This window comes from Magallana gigas, chromosome 5 (genome assembly GCF_963853765.1).
Source record: "Magallana gigas chromosome 5, xbMagGiga1.1, whole genome shotgun sequence".
NCBI classification, from domain to species: Eukaryota; Metazoa; Mollusca; class Bivalvia; order Ostreida; family Ostreidae; genus Magallana; species Magallana gigas.
Genome location: NC_088857.1, coordinates 5,309,622 through 5,328,242, shown reverse-complemented (window position 1 = coordinate 5,328,242; position 18,621 = coordinate 5,309,622). Strand labels below are relative to the sequence as shown.

The window sequence follows — 18,621 nt, the reverse complement described above, 5'->3', positions numbered from 1 at the left end:
TTGCCGGATGCCTCATATGGACAACAACTTCTAAAATCTAAATCTACTCAGAGAGATATTCGACAATTATTGAGAATATATAAACTCTCGCAAAATAGTCTTGATAAAAGAATTCGATACTACGAGCGAAAATGGCGCAGAGGAGTAGCTTTAGAAATAAATGAAATTTCTGTCAGTAACCCGCGTAAATTCTGGGACAAAATAAAGCATTTGGGGCCAAAGAGAAAAACAAAAACTCCCAATGAATGTTGTATGGACAAAGGCACGGTGACATCCAACACGGCTTTCCTAAAAGATAAATGGAAATCGATATTAGAATTTTCTATCCTGTATAATCCAACTATCAACTCTTCAATTAACTCAGAATTTAGAAACTCGGCAATATACAAAAACCACGTTTTCGAGCAGGACATGATTGAACCAACATACATATCGAACCCTTTCTTGAACAAAGCTTTCGAAGTGATTGAAATAAGCAAAGTAGTCTTACGAAAGAAAGACGGGAAATCCACAGGAATTCACAATTTACCTGCTGAAGTATTGAAGAATGAAACTAACTACAGAGGCATTAGTCTTCTCTGAGTCAAATCCAAGATACATGTGTATGTAGTGCAGTGCTGAACAACAGGTTAACAATTTACTTGGAGGATAATGAAATTTTAGTCGTTAACAAAATGGATTTAGAAAAGAACGAAGTTGTGAAGATCATGTTTTTACTCTGAACAGTATCACCCCTGCAAATATGTTCGGATTGTTCTATCGTTGCTAAGTATGTAATAAATCCAGAGATGCTCAAAAGAAAGTTCACGAAACTTCCTGTGAAATTTCGAGCGGAAGTATAAGTGTTCGGATAATTTTTTCAAAATACGTAAGTGCTGGTCGTTTTTCATATCATATCCTACTTTAATTTATTTAAAAACATGAAAACATATTAGTACGTATGTCTTTTTCATCATCTAGCGGTTATTTTAACTAAACGATGATATTAAGAACAGAGTTATCGTTCGTGTTCAACCACTCTACACGTGGTTGAAAATATAAACATCGGGTTGCTTAATAAAATCATAGCATGTTTGATGCTTTTGGTTTGCATTACCATGCTTTTTAAAAAATGGATGTATGTCTGTTTTGAATTAAAACTTAGTATATCAAGCCAATTTCAAGGAACATTCTGCGTAAAATAGTATAGTCTGTTTCACTATCAATGCTTTTACTAAGTCAGGCACGGATCGAAAGTTAATCTTTAGGGGGATCGCTATTAAGCATCTTAATTGTTGCAAGAGTAGAAAGAAACAACTTAATTTTTTTCTATTGTCACATTTATTTCTAGAACTCATTTTATCCACCAAATAATGGAGCTAAAGTTTAGAATCAATAAAGTCTAGATTTTATACATGTATTTGACTACAAGTCTCTAGATTCTAGGAAATATACTATAAACACGAGGCATGATTTTTACTGCGAAACTGAAAGGGTAAAATAAAACCAAGATGTCTAATTTTAATGACAATAACATTCGCTAGGGTGAGTATAATACAAAATAGAGAGTCCACATTCGTTACATTTATTGACACAGTTGACCGAGATTTACTACAATACAGTCGAATCAGGAACGGATTAGACGGTCATTTTAACAATAACATTAGAACATAATATCAGAATACGGAATCGTGTTTTCGCTTAGGAGATCAACATACTGAATGGTTTCAATGAACTTCAGGTGTAAGACAAGGTGGCAACCTCTCACCAACCTTATTCCCTTTGTTCATTAACAACCTTGCTGATGAAGTTAATTTGCTTAACAAGGGAATCCCTATTAGCCAAACAAACATTGGAATCTTTCTGTATGCGGATGACATAGCAGGAAATTCTTAACGTCATGACTAAGTGGTGTACAAAATGACACCTACAAATCAATTTGGCCAAATCAAAAATAATACATTTCCGAAAGAGAAACATGAAACGAAGTACATTTACACTTCGTGTGTGTAACACCAGCTTAGAATATGTTTCAGTCTACAAATATCTTGGTGTTTTATTTCAAAGAAAACAGAGATTTCAAAAGTAATGCTGAAAATCTATCTTAACCGGGAGGGCGAGCCTTAGGATCGTTAATATTGAACATTCATAAGTTGAAAGATATGATATTTTTGTCTTTTGAAAAAAATTGTTACAGCTGTGTTGCGCCAGTCCTCGATTACTGTAGTTGGGTGTGGGGTTATCAGAATTTTCACTCATTGGACAAAGTTCAGTACCGCGCTATTCGATATTTCCTTGGAACTCACAAATTAACATCGTTATTAGCTATTCGATCGAGGAGAATATGGATGGGCACCTGCCAGCTCTCGACACAAAACAAATATGATTTGTCTCTGGAATAGTTTAATAAATTGGATAACGACAGAATTATAAAACAAGTTTTCATTTGGGATAAAATTAAAATACGAGAGAAGTTGAAGCCATTCACTGAAATCAGCTTCGAATCGACGAATGTGTTTAATAACTAAAACACAACGATATGCGACATCCAACAATTTAATGTCATTCAACATTCTATTTAAAAAAAACACATGGCTATCAGATCTTGAAAACAACGAAACTTAAAACATACCGGCTAATAAAACAACACTTCACCACTAAAAACTATGTACTGATGGACATTCCAAAAAAACATGTGATCCACTATGGCACAACATAGATGTGGGATACTTCCCATCCGTGTGGAAACTGGGTGGTTTCGTGGTGAACCTCTCGACCATAGAATTTGCATCTTTTGTGACTTAAACGAAATTGAAACTGAAGAAAACTTTCTTTTAAAATGCTTATTATATAACGACTTACGCAACTCTCTTTTATAAACCACTTTAGGCTCCGTAAATTTTAATGACAACGATTCATTTAAAACATCACTGTAACTTTCCCCGACAATGTCCTCAATTCATATTTATAGCTTTTAGGATAAGACAAACCAAACTTTCACGCTGACTTTTATATTTGTATTAAAATTCAAAACAATGACATATAGGTCCGATGGACCGGGTGTGACAATATATGTGTTATTTCAATGTGTAAATGTTCAATTTAAACCCATGTCACTATGATAATTAATTTGCTTACTTTATTTCAGAAATTGGTCAGAAAAAAAATCGAGCAAAGTATAAAATGCCAAAAAGAAAAAATAGAGCCAGATTCCTTCTGCAAAAAAAATCGGTCCTCCGCATTCATATGAATAAACAACCAAATAAAAACAAGATACTACTAGAACAGAGTCCTCGATTTAAAAGACCAAGTTAATGAAATAATATCTGAAAAGTGGAAAATCGCACCTCTTTTTATAAACAAAAGCAGGAAAACAAGAAAGTTCTTCGTTCGTTGAAGCCCAACAAAATAACTTGAAACTAAGATATGCATATAAAATTAATTTTACATATAACCCTAGTAGCTGTTTATTAAAGTTAGGTAAAAAATAAATTTAGAGCTTTGGTAGATGCTGGTGCAGCCTTATCTTTTATCAGTAAGAAAATGTGTGATAATCTATTCCCCCGACCCAAATTGTTCAAAACTGACATCCCATCTCTTCAAGCAGCAAAAAATTATTCATTAATTGCGATTGGATATGTAAATATTTCATACAAAATATCAGGATTAACTTTAAACCACAAACTTTATGTGACAAAGGGACTCAACCGAAACATGATTCTCGGTGATTGACTCAAGGAAAACATTATTTGTTTATACTATGATATAAGACTCATGCACATTGATTGCAAAGTATATGCAGAACTGAAAGAAGATCTTAACTATTGTAAGTATGTCTAAGAAACTTATTATGCGTCCAAACACGGTGAAAGTATTCCATGGAAGAATAAACAACTATTTCTCTTTGGAAGAATGTGACATAGTTAAAGACAGCAGTATAGACAGAAACTGTAATACGAAAGAACCAGGGCATCATTTAAAATACGCATCAAAGACAAACATACGCATCAAAGACAAATGTGGTTGAATTGATTTGTCCCAAGGGGACATTATCTGAGCGAAGGTTAAGATATAGCTTGTGTGTAGAGAAAATGAATAATCTGTAAAATGGACAGTTGGTTTGGGGTTATTTTGACACTGTTTCATATAAACCAAAAGTTTCTATCATTATAAGGAAATAAATTATATCAATATAAATAAAGAATTATTACCTATCTTAAAAAGCTGTTTAATAGGTCAAGTAAATTGAATGACCCTTAAAGGGATTAATGTAAAAAAAAAATCAAAATTATTGATATGATGGTACTGTTTTGGCAATTTAAGATAAAAAAAAATTGGAAATATTTAACTCTTCTCTTTACTAATTGAACAAAGTATGCTTATGATGATAATGTTAAATGTTTTTTTTTATAACTTTACAAGCTCATCAAAGGGTCTCATGCACCATAGGAGAAACTGAGTAAATTTTCACACAACTTAGGAACATGTACAAATTCAAGGTTTTATTCACAAAAAAGCATTGCTTGCTATTTTCATTTACTGAAAAGAGAGGGGCTATCGACACTTTGATGTATTTTCTTTAAAACAATTAGATTAAAATATACCATCGGATATGTGAACTATTACCCTCAGTGTTAGCAACACATTTGGCAACGGGTAACACGATAAATTGTTAAATGCGCGTAAATTATGCGCGTACGGTTCGCCGTAGAATTCACTTCATTTCTATATAAAAGCAATAAAATTTTTCTTTAAAAATAAGACATGTAGTATAATAAAATAAATAGTGCCTGTTTGAGTTTTCTCGGGGGTGTCAATTTCAACAGTTACCCTCCCAAACAGGCACTATTTATAAAATGAGACTTCTTCATGTTCTAACGTACTATCTATCGAAATAAACAATAAAATGAAGTACAGTTTTATAAATAGTTTCTCTCCAAAAATTGTCAACAAACAGCGTAGCGAAATTAGTTTGAGGTTTCTCTACGAATCTTTAAGTCATGAGTTTCAATCCCGCTGGGAATTTTAAAATTTTTACCTTTCCAAAAATGTTCACGCATACCTTTTGGTTAATTATTGTTAAATTTAAAAATTCTAAACAGTGAAACTATTTCAATTAAAATCTACCTTATTCCACATTGATATCGACATTCATCTCATACCACCTTAAATATTGTAAATGATTTAAAAATAAGATTTGAAGATAAAAACTCGTGACCACGCCTCTTTACCATAATTACCCACCTTAAGACTCAGCTTACATATTCTATAAGATTTAAATAAGATTTTCACACAGTCAAATTTGAATAGTAACATGATTAAGTGTTATAAAAAACAGAATCCGTTCGTAGTAGAAAGCAGAACATCATATATTCAGAAAACCTATTCAATATCAATAGATAGTTTTAAAATGTCTGATAGAATTATCCTCACCTCTAAAGAAGACAATGAACAAGATGTCTGCAATTTTGGGAGTGAAGAAAGTAAATTTTTCTATTTATCAAAACTCAATCATGAAGATTCAACATTTATAAAAGAAAACATTTACCTTTTAACTTTTAATGAATTGTTGAAAGTGTATTAACAACCGAACAAATAATTAGAAGGATGATGCATTGATGGACATTTAAAAATTGAAACAAACCAAAATTAGAAAATTGTCATAACTCTTTAGATTCTACGATTTGCCAATCTTTTAACTGCAACATTATGTAATTTCATTGAAGTTAAACAAAGTATGAAGTCTTTTTCATTGGTAGCGGTTCATTACATTTTCTTGAATTTTCATAGAATAATGAGGACGCCCACTTTTTTACAGACTTAATAGATAGCCAGCGCATGTATGTCTATTGTTCAGAGATCAAACATGCGCTCATGGTTAAGCAGAAAAAAAAGTTTCTATTTTATTCGCGTTCTCTGTTGCAAACGGTATACTTTGACCTGTTGAATATTATATCTCTAACGCGTGGTAACTTTGTAAATGCTAGACTTCCTTCGTGTGACGGAACCCATTCTCCAAATATGGTGATTGTCCATACCTATCTCAATTCATTCCCATCGAGTAACGGTTCCTTTATTTTCGTATGCTTACACTCAAAAGCGTGATATTTCCATTATTACTGTACAATTTTGGGTAATTAAGATCAAGTAGTTTTATATAGGCGACATTTCCAGTGTGGTAAGTAAAAGTTAAGAAATGAATTCAATATTTGTTAGTTTTATCCGATATAAAATGGTTTGTGGCAGTTCACGCTTTATAAACCGCGAGGCGATTTATTAAAAAAGTGTAAACCGTCATGGAAGGTACAATTCCTTACGTGTTAAAAAATTTCCTAGACATTTTTACTACAAACCTTGTCACTTAACTTGTCCACAATATTCCTTTAAAACACCATCATCAGCTTTGTAAATTTGAAGTAGTATAGATATTTTGCATGAAAAAAAATATACAAACAAACAAAGGAGAAATTCTAAGGCAGGTAAAGCAACGACATCAGTACTAATTTGTCTGGAAAAAATTGATGGTACTAATTTGTTTCTTCATAAAAGAGAAAGGAGATGTCTTTTTTATTGAAAATTCAAATGTTGTTGTTTGACTTAATCAGTGTTGGATAGATTGAAGAAGGAATAATACAAAAGTATTTTGGAAGAAACAAGGAACTCTACTAGAAGCACCAATACTCAGGATCAGTTATAAACAGATCATGGCTCAAAAGCAAGGAAGAATCAGCTCAGAAAAAACCTAATATAGGATATGACATATTTAGATTTAATAAGAAGAACCTGTTACTCGGTTAATCGAAGTCGTATTATTTTAGCAAAAACGGCTTGATAAAGCTACTAGTAGTTTATCTGTACTAAATAGATAACATTCAAGTGCAATTTTGAATGATTTTCATGATTTAAAAAATCGGAACTTGCAGTAGCCGCAGTAACATGTATTGTTTGAAATTGACAAAAATAGTGTTTGATACTTAAATTTATTAACTTTATCACTTACATTGCAAATACTTATTGGTATTGAACAATATTAATAACTGTGATTACAAACTAATTATACGGTATATATATATTTTTTTCAAATGTTTACGTGTATTTCTGAAGACTTTGAAGACCCTAAACAGTGGGTTTTTGGGTCTCACATTATCATTTAAACTTTATAACAATGAGCAACTACTGTCCATGATTGTTTTTATAATTGCTAGTTTCATAAACAAAATAAACCTATTTGAAGAAATATATATAATTACATTTGTTATTACAAAACTTGTTTTCTTTCTACGCGTCTATTTCTTAATACGAAAGAGTTAAGGGACTTTCACTTAATCTTAAGTGATCAAGGCTTTATTGATTTAGGTTTTGACAACAACATTCATTCAGTCTGCTTACGGTTCACTATGTGCTTAAATGATCGTTAAATGTTTTAAAATAGATTTGATCGACAATTATCCATCCAGTGTGTACAAGAGTAAATGTACTGCTTACATAATTCTATTTTAACATCCCTCTCTCTCTCTCTCTCTCTCTCTCTCTCGTGATTTGTTAAAGTTTGATTCGTAACATTTTAGTTAAAATTGTGCTTACCCTTTGCTTTTAAAACATCGAAAAACATATAATTATATTTTGCCAATATAAAACTCAAAACAAATTTACATCCTCACAGGGAAAGTTTATATCAGATTCTTTAAAAGTCCTATATCCGAGTCGACCTTATATGTAAGAATTTAGGGAAAAGGTTCAAATTATGAGTAATTTCCGAATTTGCTGAGGACAACATACTAGAAAAATAGAATACATTTTCCCATTTTTGACACATATTTTTGATTTCATTGTAACACGTTTATTTTTCTTTTAATATAATATTTGATATTTGATAAAAGCTTTACGGTCATTTTATGATTTGATAAGGAACAGAGTATATAAAATTCATATTCTACTCTTGAGATATACCTCGCTTAGTGTTTTAGAACTTCACATCTTTTCTCAATTGTTAAGACATATTTTAAGGTTAATGGGAGACATTTTGTTAATTACTCTCTAATTGTGCAGTAAAAAATAAAAATGTCAATCAAATTTATATTTGTGACGAAGAACTTCATATAATATTGTGGCATTATTTCCATTATTTTCTTTCAATCTAATTAATTTATTTAGACTTTATCCATCACTTACATGACTTAAAAGTTACATGAATTCAACATGAATTCAACGGATTTTAGAGTTCTCCCTCAGTTGTATTTATATCCTTTTTATCTATACAATGTAGTTAGAAGTTCTATAGTCATCTTATTTATGAATCCCCCTAACAGTAAGATTTTATCGGATGCAGAAAAGTACAATGCGGTTTTGAGTTTTATCCATTAAAACTGGATTTTTGATTTATAAAAAAAAAAATTGTACCAAACTGTGCTATCACCGATCCATATTGCATCTTAACATTCTTTGACAAATCTATATATATATATATAGGCCATATTGAACGTTTGTGTTTTCTTTATATATATATATATATATATATATATATATATATATATATATATATATATACAATGTATATATATATATATATCTATCCAAATCACAAAAGTATTTTCTCAGTGTCCGGTAAAAATATAATAAAAGAAAAAAAGCAACACTAACTGCAAAACATGTTAAAAATCTTCAGACGTTTTACAGTCGTTAAAACTATGACGTAATTCTATATATATATTGTTAAATGAATAAGTACCCTATCTTGGGCCCCTTAAGGAGTTTGCGCAGCATTACTCTTTATGAAGGGCAAGGACGTTGCTAAAGTCTGCTTCAGAATTGTGTCTTATAAATGTTACGCGATACAAATTTCTGTTTTACGTCACATCCGTTACGGTTATGAAACAGACGATATTTGAACTAGAGTTGAACCTTATTGCTCTGCATCAAGGCAATTACCAGGACTGATCATGTCAAACCGGGGAGAGTGTCAAAAATCATTATCACAAGAAAAAGACGAACTATTGGGTCACGTGTTTAGAGAGTCACGGAAGTAATGAATAATTAATGATGTCTGCTTTTAGGTATTTGATCTTAGTTTTATCGATAAAATTAAAATGGTTTTATCAAACACAGATTCAATAAAAAGTATTATTGAGTTCTTTTTTTCAATAAGAATTCTCATTTGTCTTCCGTTAACCGACCTATTTAGATGAGAGAAATCAATAGGAGATAAAATGTGCTTCTTTGATCGTGATTTGCTTATTAAATTATTATATTATTTTCTTGTTTGGTGTATAGTTTAACATTTTATGTTTAATAAAGTGTCGAAACCAGTAAAACTGTAAAGAGTGTGTATGTTTCGGAAGTTTGATTTTGAATTTTCAATAGCCTATCTTTCATTGTATACTTATTGCGATAATTATAATGCATTGAATGATATTGTTTGACAAAACAATGTGTACATGTTATTGGAGTCATCCTACAGTAAAACAACAACGTGGTAAAGATTACAATATCTTATTTTTAATGATAGTATTATATTTAGAACCTGTCAAATTTTAGTCTAAAGAAAGCAATATTGGTTTATTTTTTTCTGGCAATTTTATTTTATAACAACAGTTGTTTAAGATTATCTATGGACTTGATGAATTAATTTAAAACTGATGTAATAAAAATGTAGTGTTTTTTTTATTATTATTATCATTATTAGTATTATTGTCATCATTATTTAGTGAAAAATTTGATTATGCTTTTAATGATAATATATCTGATTAAAGAATTAAGACGACGTTATCATAATTTATTCATTTTGTTTTGAATGTGCATACGTAATCTTTGTGATTCGTAACCTTAGAGTTGCACACGAAAAATGTCGTGATGCATGATTAAGGTGAAAAGAACAATGATGTGTCTCTGGCACTTATGTCATATGTTGCAAGTAAAAATACCACCATTTCCATTTCTTCTGCATTGGTTTTTTTTTACATTAAGAATAATGCTATTGTCATATTGTGAATTTTGGATTTATTCGATGGGTGTAAATACAAATGTCACAATTATAAATGTACAACTATTTAGATTTGTATTTACATTCAACCAGTAAATTATACTTGTTTTAATTCTCTTTTATGCTTGAATTTTTCGTAAAGAGAACGAGAAATATGTTCTGATGTCAACAACAAAACATTCTATGAAAAGTCCAATACGTTATTAAAACAAACAGTACAATAATTATAATATTGGTCAAAGATTACGTCATTTGCCATATTTAACAAGTAGACATTTTAAAATGCAAATTACGTTCTCCATTTCTGCTCATTAATTATTACTTATATATTCATACTTAAGTTATCAAATGATGTAACATTTACATTAAATGACATATCACTATTTGCATGAACAAAGGCATTTTGTGTTCTGTAACCATGTAATTCTCCTCTATTTGAATTGATAACATATTATACGTTTTTTCTCAAAAAAAATCTTTAATGTTATACCAAAAGTCATTCATTAGCTGTACTTTAAACGTAATTTCTTACTTTGATTTCAACTTATTTAGAGTCTGAGCACTGTGTCTAATCAATGGAATTTGACCAGATAGAAAGAAATAATTAATTGATAGTTTGATTTATTCAAATCATTATTATATAATCATTATCCTTCAGACCTTTTATTAACCTTTTATTATTTTTTATCAAATCATTAAACTCTAACTTCTCATAATTCTCTTCCATATGTCAAACTCTGCTTAGAATGCCTGATCTTCTTTAGCAAATATAGGGCACATTCATATTGTTGACCAACTTTCATTTGAAATATTAATAATGAAACTAACTATAACCCTATACAGTTTTTCGTTAACTTTCTGTACGTTTGTGTTTAACTTCAACGCACAAAGTATTAATGTGTTAATGCGTTAGCCATTTATCTGTTTGTCATTCGCTCGAAACTAACAATTTTTATATTTTTTATTAGTAAGCATCTTAAAAATACATTTCCATGTTAAATATTGTTCAATTTGATTATTTTTATTTTTAATATGATGAACTTTATCTTAAGGTACCATTTATAATTTAATAACTTGGCTGAGATATTTCAGAAAACATCTAGAATAATATGCAAATTCTGCAAAACATGAAAGATAACGCAGGCAAAGACGTTGAAGATAGGAAAATATACATAAAAATTGAAACATTAAACAACGGACTTCTTTTTCCAGGACAAAACAAACAAAAGAAAAACTTTCACATACTTTATTGATGTTAATTGGGAACAATGCAGATATATGTCATTATACTTCATCGTTTTATATTTAGCTGGTAAATATCAACAAAGTTCGCATATTTTGAAACGTTTTGAAATGTATATTTGATAAGAAAACATATCAAATTAAAATACAACCTTTCCTAAATTTATCGTTACATGACCTCCGTTATGAAATACTTTGAATGGAGTACATATACATGTTATGGTTGAATTACACAATGAATATTAACTATTGCTTTCACCAAAGGTTCACATGATGCCCAATTTAACACAAATAAAAGATTGTAAAAGTTACAGCTATGGTGTAAATAGTACATTTCATTGAGCAAGTTATATATTTACATTCATTAGTAATATTAAATGTTTATAATGTTAACAAAACAGGAAACGTGTTTGAAAACTGCTTGGTTTTCGATTAAAGTCACCAGCAATTTCTTTATATTTTCAAGACCTTAGTGTTTAATATAAACGTTAAATTGCATTATACCGTTTTAAAAAAAATGTATACATATTTTTGATATTTGATACATGTTTTGTGTCTGTTGAAAACTATCATAAAAATGCATGTGATTCAAATTTTAAAGTATATTTAAATCGTATTTACCTGAATCATTGAAAGTTAAAATGACAAAAGAAATAATGTACAGTACGACAAACAATGTCGTCACAAGTGTGCCAGCGGTATGTGCACATCACCGGTTAAATAAGTTTGGAATGCAAAAAATACAACATATTATATAATAATGCTTTAAAAATTTGTAGTCCACCGGGTAAGAATGTAAATATAACAATTCATTAAATCCATTTTATACAAAATAAGAACAGAGCATTGTTGTCACCGGGTCAGAAAACAAGAATAGGAAATACGTATATGTTACCCAAAAGAAACGCAATGTATATTTCTAAACTGATGATGAAAATAGCATTTATCGATTTAGAAAACACAAAGCAGGAAATAAATAAAAAGTTGTACAACATGTCACAACCTTTCACTAGAATAGTTAGCAGGGACAAAACATTTATATGGCACATGTATGTATATATATATAAATCATATTCGAAAAGGAAAAGTTCAAACATGTGCATGAACATTAACAGCAAAGAAACATCAAGAACCACCGGATATTGGTATCACATGTATATATAAATGTTTTTATGTATATGTAAAAAAAACTATAGTCAACGAATTACTAAATGTACCTTCTGTAGCAAGCACCAATATGTTGTCAGCCTTCAATAACAACATATTCCTTTCGTTGGAGCACAAAACTTCTTTATAATGTTATCATATCAAAACTGTTCACTGCTTAACAGCAGAACACTCAGCATTCATCATCATTAACGGATCTCAACAAAGAATGTAAGTCAAAGAGTTGATAACAAATTGGAGTAATATTATATCTAAGCTATTGAAAAGGCTGGAAAGTTGTAGCTATAATAAAGTACCCCCTCATTTGCATGAAAAGGAGCTAGATCAAGAATTGAAAGGAATGCATATTATTTGTCAAATTTTCAATCATGATTAAATAAGTAATTCAGAAGATTTACAGACGACGCATGTACCATAGTTTACCACCTAGCCTTTTCTAAAAGTCCAATAGTTATGATTCTTCTGAAGTCATTAACACATTTTCCAACTTTAATTGATATTGAGTAGCACAACACATCACCGGTAAGCTTAACAGTCATATTTATATCGAATTTTATAGATCAAGTAGTTCTCGAAGAAGCGGGTCTGTGTTGCAAAAGTCTGGAGTTTCGTCGAAGAAATGCAGTTGCATGTTTCTGGATAAATCGTCCACAAGCTGTCGCAAGTCTGTCACAAGCATTAGAAGTTTTGGTAACGATGCAGGTTTTCTTGAATGGTTTCTTTTCATTGAAATCCTTAACGCTTCGAGCACGTCGTTTTGGATATTTTTGATGATACTATCCTCACTTAACCCATTAGTGTCTGTCGTAAAAAAAAAAGTCTTATCAAAATAATATTAGATTTTTTCCAAAGAAATTTCTTGAACATTTGCTATCTATTACACGTCATCATAACTCGATATTAAAGTCGCCCTATACATTAAACAAACGAATTAGAGAAAGATAATTATACTTTTTATCTTAAAATTAAGTGAAAAGTTTGCTGCATGCACTCACAGGAACTTACAAGTGATAAGTGACTGACTAACTGTTATCAGTGACATCCATAGTGTCCACTAAGATTAATTCTATTTTTACTTAGACTATTTGTTAGTAAATAAGCAATATAAGACCAATTGATTCTGATGCGAGATTTAAAATTGGAGAAATTTTAATATTAGAATGTTAGATGATAGAGGATTCCAAAGATTTTACCTGACATAATCAACAAGCCACAAAACAGGGCCTGGTCCATTGGGGTCAGTTCCAGTGATGTCAATTTGTCCACAATCAGAAGAATTGTCTGCATTAGAAGATTCGACGTCTTGTTGTCACTAATGGCGGTCCTCGTCACCCGAATAAAATCCGACTGATCTATAAAACTCACATATTTTGGAGTCACCAATGCCTGTAACTAAAAATATGGGGAGAATTGTACTGGAAATTGCTTTAAAATTGTTGTGTTAAGAATGGCTACGCTGTGCGCTTGTAATTGCATTTAAAACACACATCAAAAAATTACCATTATTGTTGAAACGGTAATTGCGCCTTGTTTCATCAAAATGACTTTATCCTGCATTCCAATGTCATTGAAATTTGGAAGGGATTTTGCAAATCGAATCACCGCGTCACAACATGGACATAAAATGGCTTGGAAAAGTCGAAAAAAGTAGACGGAATCGCTACTCAAAAGTTTGTCAATGGTCGAGGATGGTTCCAGCTGAAAGTCAAAATAAATTTATTCTGACAACCAAATAAAAACTAAATCTCTCAGTGTATATCCTTACAAAAGTCAATAATATTTTCAAAAGTGCATATTTTTAAATAATGAGTTATCAAAGATAAAATTACCATTTAAAAGTTTACCTTTTCTTGCTGATTTTTGAAATTTTCAATTATTGGGGAAAGGTTTTGTCGAAATGCTTTCTTGATAACATCAGACAACGTTCTCAATTCTATTACGTAACCGCTTCTGTTGTTTGTCATTTCTTCTTTGTCAGCCATTAATTTTTCCCGTTCCGTTTTGGGCATTCTTCCAAAACGCACAGCTAACAAGAAAAAAAAAACAAATTGTTATAAATAGGCCAACTTTTTATCTTACAAATCTTGATTACGATCGAAAGATTAGAGTGTAGTAAATAGGCCTACTACAGGAACTTACAATCTTTGGACATTCCGGCATTTATACATCTTTGATAACGACAGTACTGGCATTTGTTTCTGGACGCTGTGTTGATTTTACATTTGCTTTGCTCAGAACAAGGTCGATAGTTTAGATTTTTCTTTAAGGTTCGTCGGAAAAATCCCTATTCAAATATTCATTTTGTATTAAATAAATGCAATTCAGATAATCATAGTTTTATGAATGAAAAAAATCATTTCAAATACATCATTGCTAAAACGTGCTTTGTTTTACCTCGAATTCTTAAGATTTTGCAGAAAAAATATTTTTTTTTACGTCACAAAACATAAAACCAAATGCTTGACTTCATACCTTACACCCCTCGCAGGAATGTACGCCATAGTGAAAACCTGAAGCTTTGTCTCCACATATACGACAGAAAACATCCAGCTCTTGTGTATATTGTTGCTTATTCTAGAAGAATACAGTTTTAGTTACTAAAAGTATTTATCTAAAATTTTAATTTTATCTAAGATTTTAATTGCTGACATTTGTAGCTGTTATTTCTGTTTAGTCTTGACCTTAAAAAGCATCTTTACCTTTGCATCTTGGTAAGGTTTAGACCTATATTCCTTTAATTTACTGCGGGAGAGTGTTTGCGATTTGATTGGTTGCGGTTCAAAAACATCATCAAAGATGGTAGAGGAGACATCTGAGCAATACTCAGGGGGAATCCCGTGATGCGTCGGAGAAGATGTCAAAGGTGAAGAACTTGAATAAACGGGAGAAGATCCATCTGATCGTAGTTCATCGCACAGAGACTCTAATATATCCTGATTGTGCAGTATAATATCAACACTGGATGTTGAATTTTCCAGTTCCATTACACTGAAATCAAATCAAAGCTATATAATTTCCAGAGTTATTTTTTAATGCATATATGTTATGATTTATTCCAATTTCTAATCTAAGCAAAAGGGCATTTTTGATAGTTTTCTTGGTCTATATAGAATTATGTATATTCCATATTACAACTTTTTTGTATCTAAAGATATTTTTAACAATTCTTAATTCTTGCTATATTTTCGTCTTAAATGTATTACAGTTATATATGATAAATAATTATGATGCGCTATTTCTAAAATGAAACAAAAATGTGACAAAAAAGCTCACGTTGTTTAACAGCTTCCGTAGTGTGAATAACACCCTATTGCAAAACATGTTTCCAATATTTATTAAATAAACTCTTTAATTAATCAACAGCCATTTTTACATTGGTGTGCGACCAGTTCGAATTCTCGCCGAGTACCATTTCTCGCCAGTGAATATGTGTTGATGACATGTGGTGATATAACGAACAGTGTTCAAAATCAAAAGTCCTAGGGAAAAAATCAAATAAAAAGAGGTTTCCATTTGTATTTAAACATCCCACTCCGTGCACTTTTACACTGATTCGTGACTTCCTATAAACTTTTGAGAACTCCCCTAACCGAGTGTGATTTATCCAGTCTGACAAAAATAGCACGGAGTTCACTCAGCGTTTAAATATAGCGTGTTTCAAATATCTTTCAATTTTCTTTTTACTATAACTAACTTTTCGTGATGATATAACATTTTCAATAAAATTAAATGCAATTCATTATCAATTTCATGTAAGATTCATATATCTACAATTGGTATGAAGCCTACCATTACTAGAGTAAAGAGATACTGTTGCAACCGATGCATCAAAAACTCTGCATTTAAGATGTTGTCGTGGGTTTTTTTTTTAAATCATGCATTGTCATTGTATGTACAGAAAGAATACACAGGCATCAATAAAAGTGAAGGCAAGTCATCGGCACAATTCTTAATATCATGTTTGCATTATAGGACAGACTTGTTCTAACGGTCAGTGGCCTATTTAAGGGTAAAGGTAACCACTTATCAGTTCGTTGCCTTTAAAATATGGGTAACACACTGTTAAGATCCTTGCGCTTTCTCATATTTGCTAACTCATGATATTTTTGTGGTTACCTGTATTATATATTTTGGGTATTTCTTTTAACTTTTCTCCCCTATAAACTTATTTTCATGTTAATTTTTAATTTTTAAATTAATCGATTAACTTTCGTTGTTTGCAAATGAAGAATAACTGTTACATTTCATGACAATGCAGAAATAATAATTATTATTATTTCAAAGAAATGAGCGATGCAGAAAATAGATTTCCGCTTTATATTTTAAATACAGGGAAAAGAAGATCAAGTATAAATTGAATTACAGTTGCAATAATTCCTTTTTCTTTCCAAAATCAATATCTGGAGATATGTATGTAATTTAAATTCTATAATGTTTATTTCTATTGATATTATTTATATCAACTCTACGTTGTGTAACAATGAGCATACGTTATATTATTTTTTATAACCGATATAAAATATGACCTGGAATATCATGATATTCCTTCCTATTATTTTTCAGATCATTAAGGTGTCTCATCTACGTAATGCCCTTTGAACAAAATTTCAAATGAATATACTTTTTTTATTTTTTTTAGCATTTTTTTTTTCAAAAACAAGATGTCGCAATTTCATTCATTCAAAGAAAACCTAATAAAAATATACAAGTATACCGAAAAAATGTTCTACTCGCTTCGCCTCTTATATCCGTATCATGGTTATTATTGCTAGACTATATATATATATATATATATATATATATATATATATATATATATATATATATATATATATATATATATATATATATATATATATATTCTTTGAAGATTTTATTTATTTAGTTTTATATTGTACAACAATTTGTACTACAATTTGTATACAATGATACGAGGCTCGTATCGAGTCGATATTTGTATTTTAAAAATGATTATATGCATGCATACATCGGCATAATACTAGTTAATCAATGCATGTCTCATGTGGGCTTTTATTAAAAATTCATTATCAATATTTTAAAGCAGTACTGATATCTATCACGCCATTTATGTATACGTCAAATTGTTGCTTAAGGTTTCCATGAGTGCTGATCGAGCGGCTGACACCAAAGCATAGCAGTTCGGTAGGAAGAAAATTTGACAACAAATATTTTACAACAAACCATACATAAGATGTTAGTTTAAACATTGCTTAGACGTTTATAATAAAATTTGCATCATAAGAACGGTTGCAGAAAAATCACCTACCCTGATAGTGCCGTCTTGAATCTAATCACCGGTAAGATCCTCACTCGTCTTTGCCACAAAACAAAACACACGAACAATTTTATTGTGAAATAAGCTATACTGTGCAGCAAAACGGAGGGGCCCCCTGAAGGAGCGATGACTTCGTTGGAAGGAACGATCGTGACTTAAACTGACTAATTTGACAAGGAAGATTGTATAATGATACCTTACTACTTTTTACGTAAGTATGCAGCAGTAAATGTGGATAAACATTTACATATAGATAACGGTTTTTTCCTTGGAAGCCCCTGTAACCCAGGAGGTTACCAATGTCAGACCAGGACAACGACCGACCTACTGGGTCATTTAAGGTAGAGGGATAGGGTGCCTTAACCTAGCATTAAGAGGAACAAAAGGCGCCTTCGGGGAGTATGGCTCTCCCAAGTCTGCCGATGATTACAGTAGTAATATATTTATTGTTATCCTCTAGGTTATCACATCTCATTTTTTATTTATTTACTTGTTTACTTTTCTAAAAATTAAATTAAATTTATTTTTAATCAATTAAATTTTGTTTGTTATTTGTGTATTTATTATTTTTGTATTTTCTATTGTTATCTTTTTTATTTTGTTGCATTTAATCCTCCTTTTGAAAAATTCTATTTAATACCTGTGTATTTTTATTTTTTTTTAATATATGTCAGATGAATTTCTTTTTTTTTTGGACGGTCTATAATTTTAGTTGTGTGTGTTTGTGTAGTTACATTTATTACGAACATATTACTGAATATACCATTATATACGAAGTATTTAAGACAGGTTCTTACAGTTTACAAGAATCTCGTCTTATGTAATTAGTTCAGTGTCTTTTCATTTCTGATACACAAACACATGTACACAATGTAAAAACTTACACATTCAGGTAAAAACTTATACATTCAGGTAAAAACTTAGTAACACAATCAGGAAGAAACTTACATATTAAGGT

General features: G+C 30.5%; 1 protein-coding gene across 1 annotated transcript; it reads right to left on the bottom strand.

Moving 5' to 3' along the window:
* Positions 1–11,190: 11,190 nt before the first annotated feature.
* Positions 11,191–17,818, bottom strand: LOC105323212 (peroxisome proliferator-activated receptor delta). Its single transcript, XM_011422213.4, has 8 exons — positions 17,655–17,818; positions 15,067–15,355; positions 14,840–14,941; positions 14,507–14,651; positions 14,212–14,393; positions 13,868–14,065; positions 13,561–13,759; positions 11,191–13,168 (listed from the first exon to the last, which is right to left on the bottom strand). Exons 2-8 carry the CDS (start codon positions 15,349–15,351, stop codon positions 12,921–12,923), a joined length of 1,359 nt encoding a protein of 452 aa, XP_011420515.1. The 5' UTR covers positions 15,352–15,355; positions 17,655–17,818; the 3' UTR covers positions 11,191–12,920.
* Between the last annotated feature and the right edge of the window lie 803 nt (positions 17,819–18,621).

Excerpts from the sequence above, each read along its gene's own strand:
- LOC105323212 (XM_011422213.4), bottom strand. The coding sequence starts at position 15,351 with ATGGAACTGGAAAATTCAACATCCAGTGTTGATATTATACTGCACAAT. Across the intron at positions 13,760-13,867 it reads TTACCGTTTCAACAATAATG|TTACAGGCATTGGTGACTCC; the intron begins GTAATTTTTTGA and ends CCATATTTTTAG. Across the intron at positions 13,169-13,560 it reads TGGCTTGTTGATTATGTCAG|ACACTAATGGGTTAAGTGAG; the intron begins GTAAAATCTTTG and ends TTTTTACGACAG.